General features: G+C 50.9%; 1 protein-coding gene across 1 annotated transcript; it reads right to left on the bottom strand.

Annotated features, from left to right (window-relative positions):
* Positions 1-228: 228 nt before the first annotated feature.
* Positions 229-17764, bottom strand: LOC119822868 (PTTG1 interacting protein). Its single transcript, XM_038342484.1, has 6 exons — positions 17558-17764; positions 12715-12767; positions 9891-9999; positions 6206-6380; positions 5244-5290; positions 229-1887 (listed from the first exon to the last, which is right to left on the bottom strand). The coding sequence occupies exons 1-6, from the start codon at positions 17667-17669 to the stop codon at positions 1850-1852; spliced, it is 534 nt and encodes a 177-aa protein (XP_038198412.1). The 5' UTR covers positions 17670-17764; the 3' UTR covers positions 229-1849.
* Positions 17765-17772: the final 8 nt, after the last annotated feature.

Below are 17772 nucleotides of genomic sequence, written 5' to 3'. Positions count from 1 at the left end.
ATCTGTACCAAGACAACAGCAGAACGCTGAAAATGGTGGGGTGGGATTGGACAGGGTGGGTGACAATGAGGACCTTTCTACAATGAGGACAGGAGTATTGACCACTCCAGGACTGGCCTACTCAGCTCTTGTGGGGCATGGTACCCAGGTCACAAGACAAGTCCAGTTTAACTCGTCCGGAAAGCTCACACCCCAGCTCACCCTTGAGACAAAGCACAGAGAAAGAAATCAGTCTTACTCAACCATTTTATTGGAAAGTGGTTAAAAAGTAAGGCACTGGGTGTGGTGGTCTCAGGTGTGGGGCTGTAGTCTCAGGTGTAGGTGGCTGCTCTTCGTGCTGCTTAGAGGCGGGCACAGGGCAGTCCTGCAAGCACCTGCTGCATGTCTACACTGGAGAAGTAAATACTCTGCATTTAGCAGCTGGTGACTCTAACATCAGCTCAGCAACCTAACAGGCGTGACTTATACATGCTACATACTATACAACGCTCATCAAGGCCTGCAAGGAGGGCTCCTTTATCAGCAGACAGTAGAAAGGCAAATCTCAATGGCTGCTTTTAATACTTAAATGTTTGACGATGCTTCAAATTACATCAGATGCCTAACAAGGCAGAAAGAGAGCGCTAAAGGTCATTCCCTTAGTTTCTGAAAATTGGAGGGGAGAGGTGTCAATCCCTGGGCAGAGTGACAGAGTTGAAAAGGTTACCGAGCTGCTGAGTGAGGTGTCTTGGAATGAAGGAGCCTGCAGTAAGGTCACCTCATCTGCTGGTGGCTGCTTTCCTAGGGGGAGTATCTTTCCTTCTTACCCTGCCATCAAGCTTGTGATACAACAGAGAAATGTGCACTGTGGACAGCATCACGGGACCCTTGTGTCCCTGACAAGCTTCTGTGTCAGATACTGTGAGCCAAGACGTGGCTGGAAGCAGGATGTGGAGTGAGGTGGGTGCGTATGTCCGCTCGGGCAGTTTTTCTGGTGGGCAGTATGGGCTGGGGTCCTACACACTCAGCTTCCACAACGGGCTGACCAGTGGGCAAGCTGTTCAACCTCCATGATACATGCAGGGCCAACGGGGCAGCCTGTCATATAGAGGGACGATGTCCAAGATCTGCACAAAAGCCCTTCTGAGGACGTGACTCCACGCATCACCACAGCGGAGAAGCCTGAGGCAGGCAACTCAGCATGAACGGGAAGATCAAAATGAACTCACAACTCAGATTTCCCATGGGGGGAAAAGGCTCTCCATCTATTAGAGACAGCTGAAAAATGTCATCCAAGAAGAGGCCTGAATTTTCATGAAAGGTTTTGGTAAGACTTTTCTGAGGGACTAAAGACCTTATATGCTCCTGTGTCACTGGATATAGCTGGGTACCAGACTGTTTGTGAGGACAGTGTCTTCCAAAAGTCTCCCAAACTAAAGCAACAACATGTCACAGAAATGGACTTGCAGTCACAAAACATAGCCTTGGGAAAGCAAGGATGGTGGGTCAATTCTTGCCCTAACAAAGTAAATATGACTTCATTTGTTGCAATGTGAATCTTACAGCAAGGCCACTCGGCAGCCAGTCAACAGCTCAGGCCTCCAGCTTTGTAGCGTGTGGGGCCCGAGTACATTTCCTCCCCCAAAAAGGGACGTCATCAAGATTAACGTCTCAGGTGATTACATACAGAGATAGAGGGAACAAGAGCAGGACTGTCCTCTCAAGGCCACTCTGGTGCCTGTGCTGAGGCTGGAAGGAAGAGCCAGGTCATGACCCAGGTCATGGGTGGCTGTAGTGGTAAGGTCTCCGCAGGCTATGCTGAGGACGGCACTCCCAGGCAACTCTGGAACTGCAAGTGTGTGCAGCTGCTCTAGAACTTCTCATATGGGTTTTGTTCTTTGAACAGACCTAAGGGAGAAACAAACAAACGTGACTTACAACCTCACCCTCTCCACCACAGACAAAACTCACGAAAGCGATGTATTCCTGCGATCCTGGGGAAGCTACTGCAGGAGGACTGCAATGAGTTTGAGGCCAGCCTGGGTTACAAAACAAGAAACTAAAAGAGAAAAACAAACCAAAAGACTGGGCTTGCACACCTTTAATCTCAGCACTCAGGAGGCAGAGACCAGTGAGTTAGAGGCCAACCTGTTCTACCAGTAGAGTTCCAGGCCAACCAGAGTTCCATAGCAGAACCTGGTCTCAAAAACTCAAACCAAACAAAGAAAAAGACAAAAGGAAACAAAACTGCTCACCCCACTCCTGCAAAACAACCAGCAGTAGGTGCAGTGACCTCAGCTAAGTTTACCTCAAAATTTAACCTCAGTGCTAAGCAGGCTCCCACACTATCCTTGACCATCACTGAAGCTGAGCCGCACGTGACTTGTGACTTTAAAACTGAAGTAAAATCCATCAGGGACAGAAATCCCAACAGTTCCTGGGAAACAAGCCACAGCTGAGGTCAGGGAAGTTCCTGCATGTTCTCTCTCTCTCTCTCTCTCTCTCTCTCTCTTCTCTCTCTCCCTCCTCTCTCTTCTCTCTCTCTTCTCTCTCCCCCTCTCCCCCCCCCCCCTCCTCTCTTTCTTCCTTCCTTCCTTCCTTCCTTCCTTCCTCCCTCCCTCCCTCCCTCCCTTTCTTTCTTTCTTTCTTTTTGGTTTTTCGAGACAGGGTTTCTCTGTAGCTTTGGAGCCTGTCCTGGAACTAGCTCTTGTAGATCAGGTTGGCCTCGTCACAGAGATCCTCCTGCCTCTGCCTCCCGAGCGCTGGGATTAAAGGAGTGCACCAACCACCGCCCAGCTCTACATGAGTTTCTTACCACAGCTTGTGCCTGGAGAACTAAGACTATAAATTATAAGAACACACACCATCAAGTTGACAATCAAGACTTAAAGTAGGCCTAAGATAAAATATGAATTTAAGCATCAATCTGTGGTACCCACCCACTCTTCTCTTTATTTCTACCCTTCTTCTACCACCCTGCAATCTCTCACTCTGTCTCATACTGCCCTCACTGTCCCAGCCCCCACAACGTACTTGTATGACAAGACTGTCCTGGGCCAGTGCAGTAATCTACCTACTCAGGCTTTGTTAGTTAGGGTAGAGACACTAGTATCTCTATGTTCCAGACTCACCCAGAACCCATGGACACAAAGATGAAGCAAGACCAAAACAGCAGGACAGAAATCAACAGAAAGGAGACAAGGGCTAGCCAGGGTCAAGTGACATCTTCTGATATCAGAGAAGCCCAAATCCAAGTCTAGGCCACAGCACGCAGAGCCTGAAGCAGGAGCAATGAGGAAGAAGGCCCCACCTGCTACAACACTTCCTCAGTTCCCAGTGCATAGTGTGACCAGGTCCGGACACCAGCAGCAATGGGACTGCTACAGCCCCTGGAAGGGGACCAAAGACTTGCATATTTAATATCTGAACAACTCAAACCCAGAGAGGCCATGCTGTACTGGGGCAAGTGGATTCTGCTATACCATCTCCCCAAATAACAGAAACTCCCTGGTATCATGACTTAGACAGTAAGTCATCTTTTAGTCAATGAAGCAGATGTTCAGATGTGAGCTCTGTGATAGGTCATAACTTCCGAGTTAATCAAAGCGTTCATCCATTCATGGATTCTTTTCTGTTTGTTGTTTGTTTTGAGACAGGGTCTCAGTACACAGTCTTGGCTGGCCAGGAACTTACTGTGTAAACCAGGCTAGTCTCTAAGTCTTAAGTGATCTACTTGTTTCTGAGTCAAGTGCTGGCATTGACGGCATGCGCTACCATGCCTGGCTTCCACTCACAGATTCTTAAACTGATGGCAATCTCAGGAGACAGGACCTAGCTGGAGGACATAGGTCCTTAAAGGGTTCTCCTTGTCCCGGCTGCTGTCTCCTCAAACTCCGTCATGGCTGTCACAGGTGAGCAGCTTTCCTCTGCCATGCTCTGCCCCACCACAGACCCACGGCAGTGGACCCCTAAACAGAAGCGTAGGGCACTGTGAGCCAAAACACAGCCTTCCTCCCTATAGATGTTTAACTCTGGCATTTTGTCTCAGCCAACACACACTGTGGTAAAGTAGTATTTCCAGTGGGTAAGATCCTAAAGCATCACAAATATGCTATCTCCTTATTTAAACAATGATCCCAAAATTGCATTTCTTAGGAGTTGGTGAGATGGGTTGAATAGGTAAAACCCTTGCCACCAAGCCTGAAGACCACAGGACTCATACGGCAGGAGAGAACGAGAACCAGTTCCCAGAAGTGATCCCCTGGCCTCCTTATGTGCATGGTTGCACGTTTGTACACTTGCATGCACACATATATGTAAATGAATGAAATAACTTTAATGAGTATTTTTGGGAAAGATTTTCAAATTTTCTCCATTGGATTTCTCCTGTTAAGACAGTGATTCAAGCTGGGTGGTAGTGACACATGCTTTAATCCCAGCACTCGGGAGGCAGAGACAGGCAGATCTCTTGGCGTTCGAGGACAGCCTGGTCTATAGATGGAGTTCCAGGACAGCCAGGGCTACACAGAGAAACCCTGCAGTTCAAGATCAGAAAAGTGGGTTCACAGTTGCTGCCTTCACACAGCCCCATGGCCCCACATCTAAGTGGGTAAGGGGTCAGCTTCCGCAGCACCCAACCTCCGCAGCCATGAAGTCTAGGCGGAAAGCTCCAGTACCGTTTTTGAGCTTTAAAACCAGCTGAGAACCAGCTGGGAACAGCAACCAACCAGGATCAGAGACAGACTAGTGTGTGACACTGGAGACAGCGATTACCCTTCGTGCTGGGTTTCTGACTCACTTTAACTGAACCACACAGGCTTATGGTCACTCCCAGAGTCTCTCCAAACAAGATGACGCAGCCAGAAAGCAGCAAGGGAGGAATGGCTTGCCTCAGTCTCAGCCAGTTCTGATAAAGGAGGGTGGTCTGACCCCATCAGAAGACAAGGAGAAGAGACACGCACAGGGAAAGGGCTGGAGACAGCCCAGGAACTCACAGAGCCAAGGCTAGTTACACAGCAGACCCCACTTTAAGGCAAATGGACAAACTGCTACGAACACCTGTCCTAAAGTTTTTATTCCCCATGATCGCCAAAGAAAAAGTGTGGCTGAGATTAAAAACCTTCAAAGCCTTCCTCCTTTCGGGTACTCAGTCCTTGGTGGCACCCTGGGAACTGCACAGCTGTTGTCTTCAGCGAAGGAGTTCTCTGGAAAAATGGCAGCTGCCCAGATCCCAACCAGTCAAGAGAGACAATTCTCATTCTTACCGTATTTCTTCCTGATTTCATCGTGTCTTGACTTCATCTCTGCTCTCCTAAAAAATACAGAAAAGCCGAGTAGCATCAAATTATGGCAGACAAGCAAGGTCACCCCAAACTCCCAGGCCTTGGCTTCCTCTAGCAGAGGCTGGGGCTCCTGTAGCACTTTCTACAAGCTCCCCCAGAAGAAGGTGGAGATGAATGCAGCCACCGGGCCACACCTACCACTTTGTGACTGCAAAGCCAGTCTTCCGAGGCTGCTCTAATGGCTCTTCTATTCTTTTCCATAAATGAATTCTAACTGGACATGGTGGTAACCACCTGTTATCCCAGCACCCACAAGACTGAGACAGGAGGATGCAGCGTTCAAGGCCAGGCTGGGCTATGAAGTGAGACACTCCCAAAAAAGAAGAAACCAAAAACTGAATTCAAATGTCTAATACTGTGATCTTTTAAAGTTCTCATAAAGAAAATGCAGATAGGTTACCAGGAAAAATCAACTGCTAACATTTGCTTAGAGGTACCCAATTCAGAGCTGAGAGCATGATCATCACTACCTCCAGGGGCTGCACGAGGCCCCAGCACATATTAGGAGAATTCAGAGCTCCGGGAACTAGTGGGCACAAGACAGTGTCTATACGAGCAGTCAGGTTACTTCATTACTAGGGGCTGGGGCTGGAATGGCAATACTTAAGGTTAGGCATGGCCAGTGCAGGGCATGGTAGCACAGGCTCTGCCAATCTCCTACCAGTAGAAGAGGAAGGCCAGGCAGCCTACAGTCAGAGACACAGCCTGCGACCCACAAGACTCCTACCAGCTTCCCTTTTAACTACAGCCCAGAAAATGTTGGACAACAAACACATGCTACCTCTCTAGCAATGTGGAAAGTGTGGGATTCATAACCCTTGCTCCCCATGGCCTCCTTGCTGCAAATTCAGAGGCAAGCTCCCAAGCAACAAACCCAGGCTCACCTCTCCTCCTGCCGTACTCTCCTCTCCTCTTGCTCTCTCATGGCCCGCTCATCGCTCTTGTCTGGCTTCCGGCTCCTCTTCCGGCTGCGGCAGCAGCAGCAGCAGCACACAGTGATACCCAGAAGCACAGAGCCCCCAAGCACTGACATGGTGATGATCAAGGCCTCGAAGTTCACTGGAAGTCCAGGCACAGAGTTGAAACCTCGGCACATATGCCCTGCCTCCACCCCCAAGGGCACCGCTTCTTGTCACAGGAGCAGTCAGTCCTAAACACAGGGTCTGGGCACGTGGCTCCTGTCAGCCAATGTCTACAACTTAACACTTTTAGATCAACCACAACTAACTAATGAGACAAGACAGCGCTTTTCCCTACTTAAGAAAGAAAGATGTCACCTGTCTGCTCTCAAGACCTCCTGACTCCTCAGAGCCACCTACGGAAGGGGAAGTGCCCTGACCACCAACATGTGCACATCCAAACATCACAGGTGCCCTGGAAAATGGCTCATCAGTGTCACTCATGGATGTGACGAGCTGGTACAGCCAGTCTTCAGGAACCAATACAAACTGAAAATAAATTTTAAGGTTCTTCTGAATTTCTCTTTAAGATCTTTTTTTTTTTTTTAATTAATTAATTTATTTATTTTTTTGTTTTTCGAGACAGGGTTTCCCTGTAGTTTCTAGAGCCTGTCCTGGAACTAGCTCTTGTAGACCAGGCTGGCCTCGAACTCAGAGATCCGCCTGCCTCTGCCTCCCGAGTGCTGGGATTAAAGGCGTGTGCCACCACCGCCCGGCTATTCTCTTCAAGATCTTTAAATGGAAACCAGTCAAAGAAATTGGGATGGGTGTGTTACTGCTCGCCTTTAATCCCATCACTCAAGGCAGAGGCAGGCAGATCACTGAGTTCGAGGCCAGCCTGGTCTACAGAGGGAGTTCCAGGACAGCCAGGACCACACAGAGAAACCTTGTCTCAAAAGACCGAAAAAATAAGAAACAGTCAGGGCTTTTCTGCTATTCCACTAAAGAAGAGCCAGTTCAGGAGCCCGGCACTGTGTTTGCCAACATGTCCCAGTCACCCGGCTCAACTCTACAACAAGGCACTTCACAAGCAAAGTCCCTAGCCGCAGGGCTGCTGACAGCCTGAGATGTGTTACGGGGAGGTGCAAACACACAGCTGTGCAGGTGTCTGCTGCAGGTTCTGCTGGGCCAGGGAGGCACCCGTGCAGCGGGGCAGCAAAAGGAGAGAGGCCGAGGGCCAGCTCCTGGGCTCCCTCAGTACAGGGGCTGTTCTCATCTGCCAGGCTCCACTTCAGCTTCTAAGCATGTTAAAATCAGAAATGGGCGCAACAAGCTCAGGTGCCTGTGTTCTGTCTGCCTGTGCCCAGCCTCGAAGTGCAGAGGTGCAAAAAGGAGCAACTTGTGTGGTTAGAAAGGAGACTTTGTCGGCGTCAGCAGGTGGTACAGTTTTTGACTATAGAATTCTGTAAAAGTCAACCTAAAAATGAGAACATTAAGACAGCTAGATCTAACTAAATCCAATCTACTCCCACAGCTCTCTGACAAGTAACTCAAGTCAGAGATGAAACAGAAATCCTGTCATGATGGGAAAGTCGTCTGTGAGCGCCTCTGCTAACCCCACAGGGAAACTCAGCAGCTTCTACTCATGTGCAAACATGGCCTGGCGGGAATGAGAGACATCTTTCTCAGTGCAAAAGATCAACATGTAAAGACTTCATTTTTCTACAAATGCACAGAACACTTCAAGTCACTATGATTAAAACCCTGAATGAAGATGACAGCAATTTTCCTACGGGATTCTAAAGTTATTTGTAAGAACCGACTGTTCATGGTGCAGGCCTACAATCATGACAAGCCACTCGGACCTATGGTGACACCAAGAGTTGCTAAGTGGCCCAACCTCACATGCTACTCAGCTCAGGGGATTATGGACCCTGTCCCACAACCCCCTTACCACAAGACCAGGCCCAACTGCTCATATTCGCATGTAGGAGGCACCAGTCCCTCAGAAAAGCAAAGGTGTGCCCGCTGGCTCAGAGGCAGACCTGCTTGCTCTCCTGCCAGCACATGGCTGCCTCCCACAGGCGCCAGCCTATGCTGCTGGCAGCATGCGGTGATGACACATGCTGGTGAGCTACCGGCAACTTCATCTGTCCTGTGCCGGAGTGCTACTTAGCTGCTGTCACCCGGGAGGGACCCGCACTGCACGAGACCATTATCAGGAACACCCACCACCTGACACAGTCCACACCTCCAGCCATCAGTCAGAGCAAATGCTCACAGCTCTCCACACATCACAACATGAGTCAAGGGTGAAACAGGCAAACGCCCACTATGCGGAAAGGACCTGAAGCAGGCAGAGGCCCCCAATGCTTGGAGGGATGTGAATACATGAGGTCACATTGCTGTAAGAAACAGTTCAGGCTGGGAAGTCTCAGTGGGGAGATGGAAAAAGCACGAAGCAGGACTTCCTTCTGTGAAGACCACCCCAGAACCTGGGGAGGGGACCACTTCCAGAAGCTCTAGAATTGAACCCCTTGTTCCTCTGAGAACCCGCAGACCAGAAGGTACTCTGGAATTCACACACTCATGGGAGATGCCTGCGTGGCAATTGGTGCTCCAGAGCCAACACTCCCAGTCCAGGAAGGAGCACTTCCAGGAGGGGCAGTGGTGGCAGTGCTGAGACCTCAGAGGCTGTCCTGTGCCAGGACAGACGGATGACCAGAGACGCCGCGCAGACACGGGCGTCAGCACTCATTGTTTTCTGGAGTCCCTGGGCTTTTACAGTAGCTGAGTTGTTTTGTGTGGAAGTTGACGGGATTCTGAGCCTGAAGTCTTTTTTTGTTTTGTTTTTCGAGACAAGGTTTCTCTGTTTAACAGCCTTAGCTGTCTGGGAACTTACCTTGTAGACCAGGCTGACCTCAAACTCACGAGATCTGCCTGCCTCTGCCTCCCGAGTGCTGGGATTAAAGGTATGCACCTCCACTACCTGGTTTTTCGTTTTGTTTTTCCTGAAGTTTGTTTGTTTTAAAGATAACTAAACAAGATGTAAGGGGCAGAGAGGATCCATGATGCAAACACACAAGGAACCATCAACAACTCCCTTATCCAAGTGCTCTGAGAAAAACTAGCTCCTTCACTACGCTGCGAGAGGCCTGTGCAGCCCCCAAACCTAACCACCACCAAAGTTAAACAGTTCACTACTGGAAAATGAGTTCCAGGCAGCAAAATACAGCACAAATGTACTTAAAGGGCAAGCAGAACCACATAGGGCTAATGTCCTTCAAGGAAGAAAATGACCAACACAGATACAAACACACAGGCGGCCGTCTGGGCTAACAGGGTCCTTGGTTGGGGATTACTGGCTCATGGGAACCCACACAGGCTCCCAGGTGCCACATCACACTCAGGAACATAAGAACAGGCTTTACATGTGCCCTTTCCCCACCTCCCACGACGTCGGTTGTGCAGTGCTGTGGCTAATGACTGATTCTATGGGAGCCCTCCAGGTCTCTGGCTGCTTGCCAAACAGCAGACCACCACAGGTCCCCTTGGTTCTTCCCGTGGGAGTCACAGGACATAGCTTCCTAGTAACTTATGATGATTGAGCACAAGTCCCAGAATCACCAAAACCCACTGATTTTGCAAGAAGTAAATGAAAACAACTTACCCCAGCACACGCCCCAGCGAGCAGAACTCAGTTTACAGAGAGAAGCAGGGGGCAAGATTTTTCTCACCGGGTAGTCCAAGCATGCCTTGTTCTCGTTGCACCACAGACACTGAAAGAGACCAGCATCAGAAGACCCTTCATACCAGGGCAAGACCACCTCCCTGCCTCCAGTGCTACCCATGCCAACATGTCTAACATGGATGGATCTAAAGCAAGCATCCTCCACATAAATACTCCCACTCATCCTTGTTGCCCTTTGGTCATTGTCCAACACAGTGGCTGGCATTCCCGTCCACCGTACAGAGCCACACAGTCCTGGAAGTTGCCCTGTTCTCAGGGCCTTTGAAGCCTGCTTATTTTCTCTAGAGGCCTCTTCCTCAAGTCTGAGATGGTTCCCTCCTATCTTCAAGGAGACTTGCCCGGCCACCAGCCACCCAGGTCCCCACTGTCCCCTGACAACAACACTGCTGCTTCCTCCCACAGCACGCCTCCTCATGCTGCACAGTGCACTTCCCACCTCGTGCAGGAGGTCAGATAACCGTGGCCTTCACTGAGCACCCAGAGAAACAGGCAGGGGAAGCTGAGCATCCAGCAGGTAGGTGCTCCTTCGGGGTTTGCTGAACAGATGACACAACACAGGGGAGCCACTACCGTAGGAGGTCCTGGACCTCCATCTTTACGCTGCACTAAGTGTCCGCTTCTGAGGATGGCACAACCGAGGACGCGAGCAGGGAGAACCCCCAGGGGCTCTTGTCCAAGGTCCTCAAATGCCGGGGTGGGAATGGAAGTGAGGAGACAGTCCTGCCACACCAGCTCATGTCAGAACTCAGTGCAGGACCCACCACACCCACCACATAGTGCCAGACAGGGCTGAGGATGGCCGGCGAACAGCACAGCTGACCTAGGAAGGTGTCCTTAGGAAGACCATACACATCACAGAGAAAAGGAATTCTGCTGTCTAGAGCACTGGCCCTGCCAGAGCTAGAGGACATCATCCTGATCACACGTCTTCAGAGTAAACATGTCACTGGATGTCAGCAAGATTAAGGACCAGGTCTGAGTCTCAGTTTGGAATAACATCTACTAACATCCAAGCATGCGCTGGGCTACTGTGCAATGCCCACTGTGCATTCAGTGTCCTGGCACTGCATGGCAAACAGTGGCAGAGGCCCGCAGATCCTGCTACGGAAAACATCTCCCACCCCAGTGGTTCTGTCCCGCGTTATTTCTGGTTACTCTTCCACTTTAAAAAGGGCTCAAGTCATAAGGCCTGATCTTCCACGCTCCAATGAGAACACAGCCCTTGCAAGGCATGTTGTTCTATTCTTTTAACTAAGTAAGAGGCCCATCAACAACTTCTCAACATCAAAAAGTGGCACAGCCTCTCTCTAACCCACTGGTCCTCTGAAGGCCTACAGGGGCCTATCTCTTCTCAGAACCCTGTCTCCAGGCAGGCCCCTGGGCCTGGGCTAGCCTTCTCCACCTTACCTGACTGAAGCCTTGTTGTCTGGGTTCAGGCTCTACCTGACTAGAGCAACTCACTGTGACCTGGGCGGGTCCCTCTCTGGACTCTGTCCTCGCCATACACTACTCAGGGTAATGAGGTTATAAGGCCAGTACAATAAGCTATCTTTTATGGCTGGAACAGCCTCCTAAAGAAAAAAACCAGAACCTAAAAAGAGTCAAGAACCACTAGCATCTGGAGGAGTAGGCTCAGCAGTACCAGTCTCAGTCTTGAAGCAGGGACAGCTGCGTATTTTTGTCAGCAGCCCCTACCGCCCACTGGAGTCTCACCGAGTGACAAGACTCGTCTCAGATCTGCACTACTGTCACTTTAAGAAGCTACTGTTGCTCTTTATTTTTTCATAACACTTTTATTGGTTATTTTGGTACTGCTGCTTTTTAAGATGCTCCCACTGTCCTATGGAGGAAGCCAAGAAGAAACACCACTCTGACCTGGGTTGTCCTTAACCCACCCACCGTCAGGAAGGAACACACAACTGTGCAGCCCTAAGATGCCATGAAGGCCCCCTGGAGTCTCCAGGGGGAAGCCTCTGAGGGCTGTTTTCTAATCAACTGCTGCTCCACTTCTGCTCCTCCCTGAGAGTTCCCAAGGCGAGCTATATCTAGAGATCTCTGTTGTGAAGCCATTTCCCCACTGCTGGTCTGCCTATCCCAGAGTGCAGATGAATGTCTGTCCCACCAAAACCCAGGATGACACTCATGAGTACCTTCTACCCTAGGCCACTTTACAGGGTAGAAGATTAGGGGATTCTGCTCCAGAATAGCAGCTACCTTTTGTCTCGAGGGCACACGGGAATTAAAGAATGGGACAAAGAACAAACATGCTGCATGGCCTGCAGCTCTCTCACAGACTAAAGATGACCCTACAGCACTACACACGAAGGAAGAAGAATGCTGGCATTCTTGAGTGTGCATTCAAGCCCCGTGCTTGCTTGTAAAGTGCCTGTCACCGTATAAGTTGTTACCTCAGCCCCCAACAGGCCTTGAAGGTTGGGCAACCCTCTAGAGAAGACCTCGTCAGAGGCAAGAAGTCCCATTCATCAAATACCAACATATTAGATGCTGTTGTCCAGCTGTCCCAAGCAGCACCAGGAAGGGTATATCCTCCACACTGCCTACCCGAGTCATGGATACTGGCTGTGCTGGATGGAGCCTGCGCCGTTCATGAGAAGGCTTCGGATGCCTGAGAGAAGCTGGAATAGGACTTAACCACCACCGTACAGAACCTAACAATTCTCAAACGACAGTGTGCTCCCAACACACATGGACTGGAGGGCATGGGTCTGACCGCACTACTCACCGAGACATTCCTGAGGCACTCTTCACAGGATTTGTTTGTGTACACAGAACAACCTGCCAGGAGAGACAAAGGCATCAATCACTGAAGGGCAGAGAAGACACTGGTGCTCTGAACCTCTGCCAGGAATGATCTAGACTCTGCTGGTACCAGCCTGCTTCATGGCACCCAACTTACTCCTGTGCAAGCCAGTCCCAGAAGAGCCGCTCCCCAGCTCTCCCTGCAAGGACTCTTCTGGGAAGGAAGACTCCAAACACAAGCAGCCCTGTGTTACAGCTCTCCGCAGTAGGTGAGCCATAAAACTGTGCAACCACTGACATGCTGAGAACTTCTGCCACCAGCATGCTCGTGAGCAGGAGGCACGACCGGAAGGGAACACGCCTAAAGGAAAAGCCAAGCTCACAAACTCACCTCTAGAATTCAGGATCCTGGGGCAGGCGTCCCCTGACCCAAGAAGCTGGGTGGTATCAGCCTGCTCTAGGCATGCAGAGCACCTGGGGCACACTGCCAGCACCCACAGCACTGTTTGCAGGAACGGGCCAAAGTCTATATAGCTATTGGCCCTGGAGCTCAAGCAAATCAAAGGAACAGAAATAGCGTATCAATCAAATATCTCTCATGCTCTCCAACTTGGGCTACTACTTCTCCCCATCATCCTTAAGACGAGCACACTTTGGAAGGAGCACTGCATTCAAGCACTGGCTGCCAGGGAAATGCAAATTAAAACTGCAAGGAAAAGAACGCTTAAGAAAGGCTGAACTTAGGGAGAACCAGGAACACAGCAACAGAAATGCATATCTGGAGTTGCCTCAGCCATTCTTAGAAATGGCCACTCCCACAGCTAGCAAGCGCATTCGAGGTATCTTATTCAGGACATCAGAAGACACACCCGAAGACAGCCCTGTGCAGGCGTGCTCACCACAACTCTATCCACAGAGACCCGACTGGAAACAGCCAGATGTTCACTCCTAGAAGGATGGACAGACGGACTGGAGTCTCTACACAGTGGAGCAACTTCAAGCCACAAAGAAAAGTGAAATAAATGAAACTGAGCAACAGCATGTAGGCTGAAAGAAGCCTCACTCCAAAGATCACCTCCCAAAGCCAAGCACTTCTACACAATGGGGACCCGCCCACTGGGGTGAGAACAGGCGCTTCTGGGGGCTCACTGTTTACTAGGATAGTCTGCATCCTCAGCAGCCGGGTTACATGAGGAGACTTATCCAGGGATACGTTTAAGCTTTCTAATCTCACAGGAGGAAATTTTCCCAAAGGGAAAAACTGGTGTGGAGCAGACCTGTAAAAGCCCAGCCCCAACCACTTGAGGGCTGAGGCCTGGGTTTCCAGAGGTCCTGTCAGTGTGGGTTACACAGAGATCCTGCCTCCAAAAGGCAGAAGGAGACGAAGACAATACTTGAGCTCTGGTGGTCTGCCACCGACCTGGAGCTACACTCAGAAAAGGCTGCACCTAGCCAGGTAATGGGCACAGGACCATCAGCAAAGCTAGTGGTGGGAGCCTGGTGGAGGTGGCGCACGCCTTTAGTCCCAGCACTCGGGAGGCAGAGGCAGGCGGATCTCCATGAGTTCAAGGCCAACCTGGTCTACAAGAGCTAGTTCCAGGACAGGCTCCAAAGCTACAGAGAATCCTTGTCTTGAGGGGAAAAAAAAACACAAACAAACAAAAAAAGCTAAGTGGTGGGGACACAAGCAGCCACTGTAGGGTGGCTCCTGGGCTTCCCTTCGGGGCAGACCTGAGTGACAAGCCAGGTGCTACTACTCACTTGGTCCTAGCTCTATCTATCCACAAAGACTAGAAGGGCAAGAAGCAGGGCACAGTGGCACACACCTTTATTCTCTGCACTCAGGAGGCAGAGGCAGGGGGATCTCCGTGAGTTCAAGGCCAGCCTGGTCTACAGAGCGAGTTCCAGGGAAGACAGAGTTACACAGTTGAGACTATGTCTTGAAGAAAAAAAAGAAAAAAGAAAAAAAAGAAAAAGAAAGAAAGGGCAGCACCAAACTTGGGTCCTCCATGAACGGGCTTTCTGAAGACAAAGCTGAACCGAGGAGCTAAGAGGAAACGGAGGAGCTCAGAACTGTAAAGCTGGAACAACTTAAGATGACTGTAGGGTCAGAGGTCAAGCAGAAAAGGAAGGACCTCACTGGACAAACTGATAAAGCTGTGGGTGGACTGTGCAGTAAACCAAGCGTCTGAGTTCCATTTTAACACCGCAGCTTTGGCAACTATGTTCTAGCTGAGCAGAGAATAGCCTCATTCTTAGGAGGAACTGCTTCTGAAGAATTTAGGGGCACAAGCCACCTCAGCCACTTACTCCCATGATTTGGTCAAATTAGTAACAAGCTGTAAGATTATAATGTGCAATAAATGTTTAATTACCAGATATTTTATGATAAGAAAGACACTAGCAAACACAGAGAGGGAGGGCGTGGTCAGCAAACTTGCAGTCACTCTGGAGAGCTGTACCATCCATGAGCTCACTGTACTGCCCCCTCAGCTCTCCCACACACCCCCCACGGAGATATTTCTCATTCTGGTGACAGCTGAGGGTGTGTCAAACACATCCACTCTCCAGCTCTTTTTCAAAGTCATCCACGAGAAAGGCTGGTGTTACTTCCTATCAGCTGACACGGCGGCCCAGTAATGCTGAGGTCTGGATCTCTGTTACGGGATATTCTGGTAACTATGCTTTCGAGAACTGAAAAAGCTGAGCTCCAAGGAACACATCGTGAGCTCTGGTCACCCTCTCCATTACTAACTAGGAAATCTAAATCCCCGCGGGTGAGCCTTCCTCCTCCCAGAAAGTATGAGCTGCGGGCATCCTGGCTGATGTCGCAGACTCATGTGGCAAGGAAGGAAACATTGGCAACCTGCTGCCCCCCAGATCACACTTTGGGGCAACAGTGGGGGGGGGAAGGAGTGTGCACACAGTATCTCTTACCCATCACGGGACACAGCCAACCACATGCCGGAGATAAGAATGATATCCTTGCAGCTCCCTCAGTGCTGATCTTGAACATCCGGACTCTGAGGCATTATGAACTAAGAGTCCAGTTTAGGTGCCATTTACTCAGTTCTAAAGACTTTCGGGCTCACTCACTTTAATAATTAAATGGGAAGATAATAAATAGTGACTCATTTATTCTGAGTTTACCTGAAACCCTGACGTTTCGGATGAGTCAACTAGGGCACTCAGGACAAAAGGGCACACCTATGTGCAGAGAGAGGATGGAAACTAAGAAAGCAAACATTGTTTATCATAAATCTGTGGCACAGAAGGGCTCATGCTGCCGTCTTCTGTGCCCCTCCCCCCCAGAAGAATAAAGCTGGAAGGGCTCAGGGCCCACTCTGGTGAAGGGACTCAGAGAGCACCTCTACTGTCATGTCGGGGGAGTAGTCCTGGCCACCTCACTGTTAGAGGAGAAAAGGATAGGAGGAGGGGCAGGGCTCTCCAAAAGGCACGGATGGAGCAGCATTCAGTACAGCTCAGGCAGGCAGGTTCCTCAGGAAGAGAGGGAGGGGATCTGAGATTCCTCTGCAGACTGAGTTCAGTAAGGACCAGGTGACCTGCATCAGCCACCGCTGTGCCTGAATGTCCCTGTGGAGGGTGACAACTGCAGTCCTTTTAGGGGCTGTTTTCCCCAAGACCAAGCTCTGAGATAATGACTCCACACACCATTAGGGAGGGTCCAGAAGCCCTATCCAAGTGTCCTCAACTTCCTGCATTTCCCTCTAAGGATCCGTTGCAAGTTCGGATGTCCACCCAGCAACGAAGCACACAAAAATATTAAAAAGGTGAGTTTTGCCAGGCAAGGTGGCACACACCTTTCATCTCAGCCCTTGGGATGCACAGGCAGGCAAACACCTGTGAGTTCATGGCCATCCTGGTCCATATAGGGAAGCCCTGTCTCAGACAACAACAAAAAGGTGAGTTTGGGGCGCTGTGACATATTCTTTAAATGTATGCGGTACCCTTGTAAAGAGAAACTGTTTTCATTAGGCATCTTCTTATAAAATGTCAAGTCGTAGAAAAATCACACCTAGCACATGTTCTGTGACAAGAGGGGGAGGATGTGGGTGCTCTCCTCACGAGAGGGGTCCACCACAGCAGCAGACCCCTGAGCCACTGGGAAGGGGTCCTGTGCCTGCACGGGCTCTCCAGCGTTCTGCCTGTTGTGAAGACCTCACTGGGGAATCTAGCCCCAAGTTCCCCGGAACGCGGAAGTCACGACCCTGGGCACACCTGAGAGCAGATAAGAAACTTAAACAGAGCTGCCACAACCCGAAAAAGGTCAACAAGAGAAAACACACCGTGCCAGGCTAGAGTGTAAAGACACCTTGAGAGAGCCTGAGCTAACACGGTCGAGAAAAATACTCTCTCTCTCTAGCTGGGCCCCATCAGCCCTCGCTGTAAAGGTCAGGAAGCTGACCAAGTCAACGCTCTCTTCTCCAGGCCTTGGCACAACCTGCCAGCTGCCCGATTTCCCCCAAAAGAAACAGTGCTGGGCTAGGGAGTCAGGCTTTGTGCAAGACTTCAGCTCCTCAAAGTGGCGGGCCCAGCACCTGACACACGCAGGAACGCAGACGCCCCCCGAGTGGAAGCCCAACCAGCCGGCCGCTGAGCAGGTGCCGATGCCTCGGTTCCGACTGGGCCTGTCTTTCCGTGCCTTAGGGCACGACGTAACTCCAGAGGCGGCTGCCGCGCCCGCAGCTCCGAGGGAGGGCGTGAGCGCCGAGGACTCAAAGCCCGCAGGCTGGGCTCCGCCCTGGAGCCGACCAGCCGCCCTCCTCCCCGACCCCCAGGCTCCCTGGACACCCCCCGAGCCTTACTCATTGCCGAAGGCTCCTGCGCGGAGGCTGCGGGCAGAAGCAGCAGCAGCAGCAGCAGCGCGGCGCTGAGGAGCAGCCAGCGCGGCGTCAGGCCGAGAGCAGCAGACGCCATGGTGCGACGGTGGCGTCCGCGGCCAGCAGCTCCTCGGGAGACTCAACTTGGAGGCTGAGCTAGGCTGTTTCCACGGCTCACCGCCGAGGCTCCGTAGGCGAGC

Source organism: Arvicola amphibius, chromosome 9 (genome assembly GCF_903992535.2).
Source record: "Arvicola amphibius chromosome 9, mArvAmp1.2, whole genome shotgun sequence".
Taxonomy (NCBI): domain Eukaryota; kingdom Metazoa; phylum Chordata; class Mammalia; order Rodentia; family Cricetidae; genus Arvicola; species Arvicola amphibius.
Note: the sequence above shows the minus strand (reverse complement) of the source record. Positions and strands in the feature narration are given on the sequence as shown.

Excerpts from the sequence above, each read along its gene's own strand:
- LOC119822868 (XM_038342484.1), bottom strand. The coding sequence starts at position 17,669 with ATGGCGTCTGCTGCTCTCGGCCTGACGCCGCGCTGGCTGCTCCTCAGC. Across the intron at positions 10,000-12,714 it reads AGTGCCTCAGGAATGTCTCG|TGTCTGTGGTGCAACGAGAA; the intron begins GTGAGTAGTGCG and ends GGTCTCTTTCAG. Across the intron at positions 6,381-9,890 it reads TCGCTGGGGCGTGTGCTGGG|TGAACTTCGAGGCCTTGATC; the intron begins GTAAGTTGTTTT and ends CTGGACTTCCAG.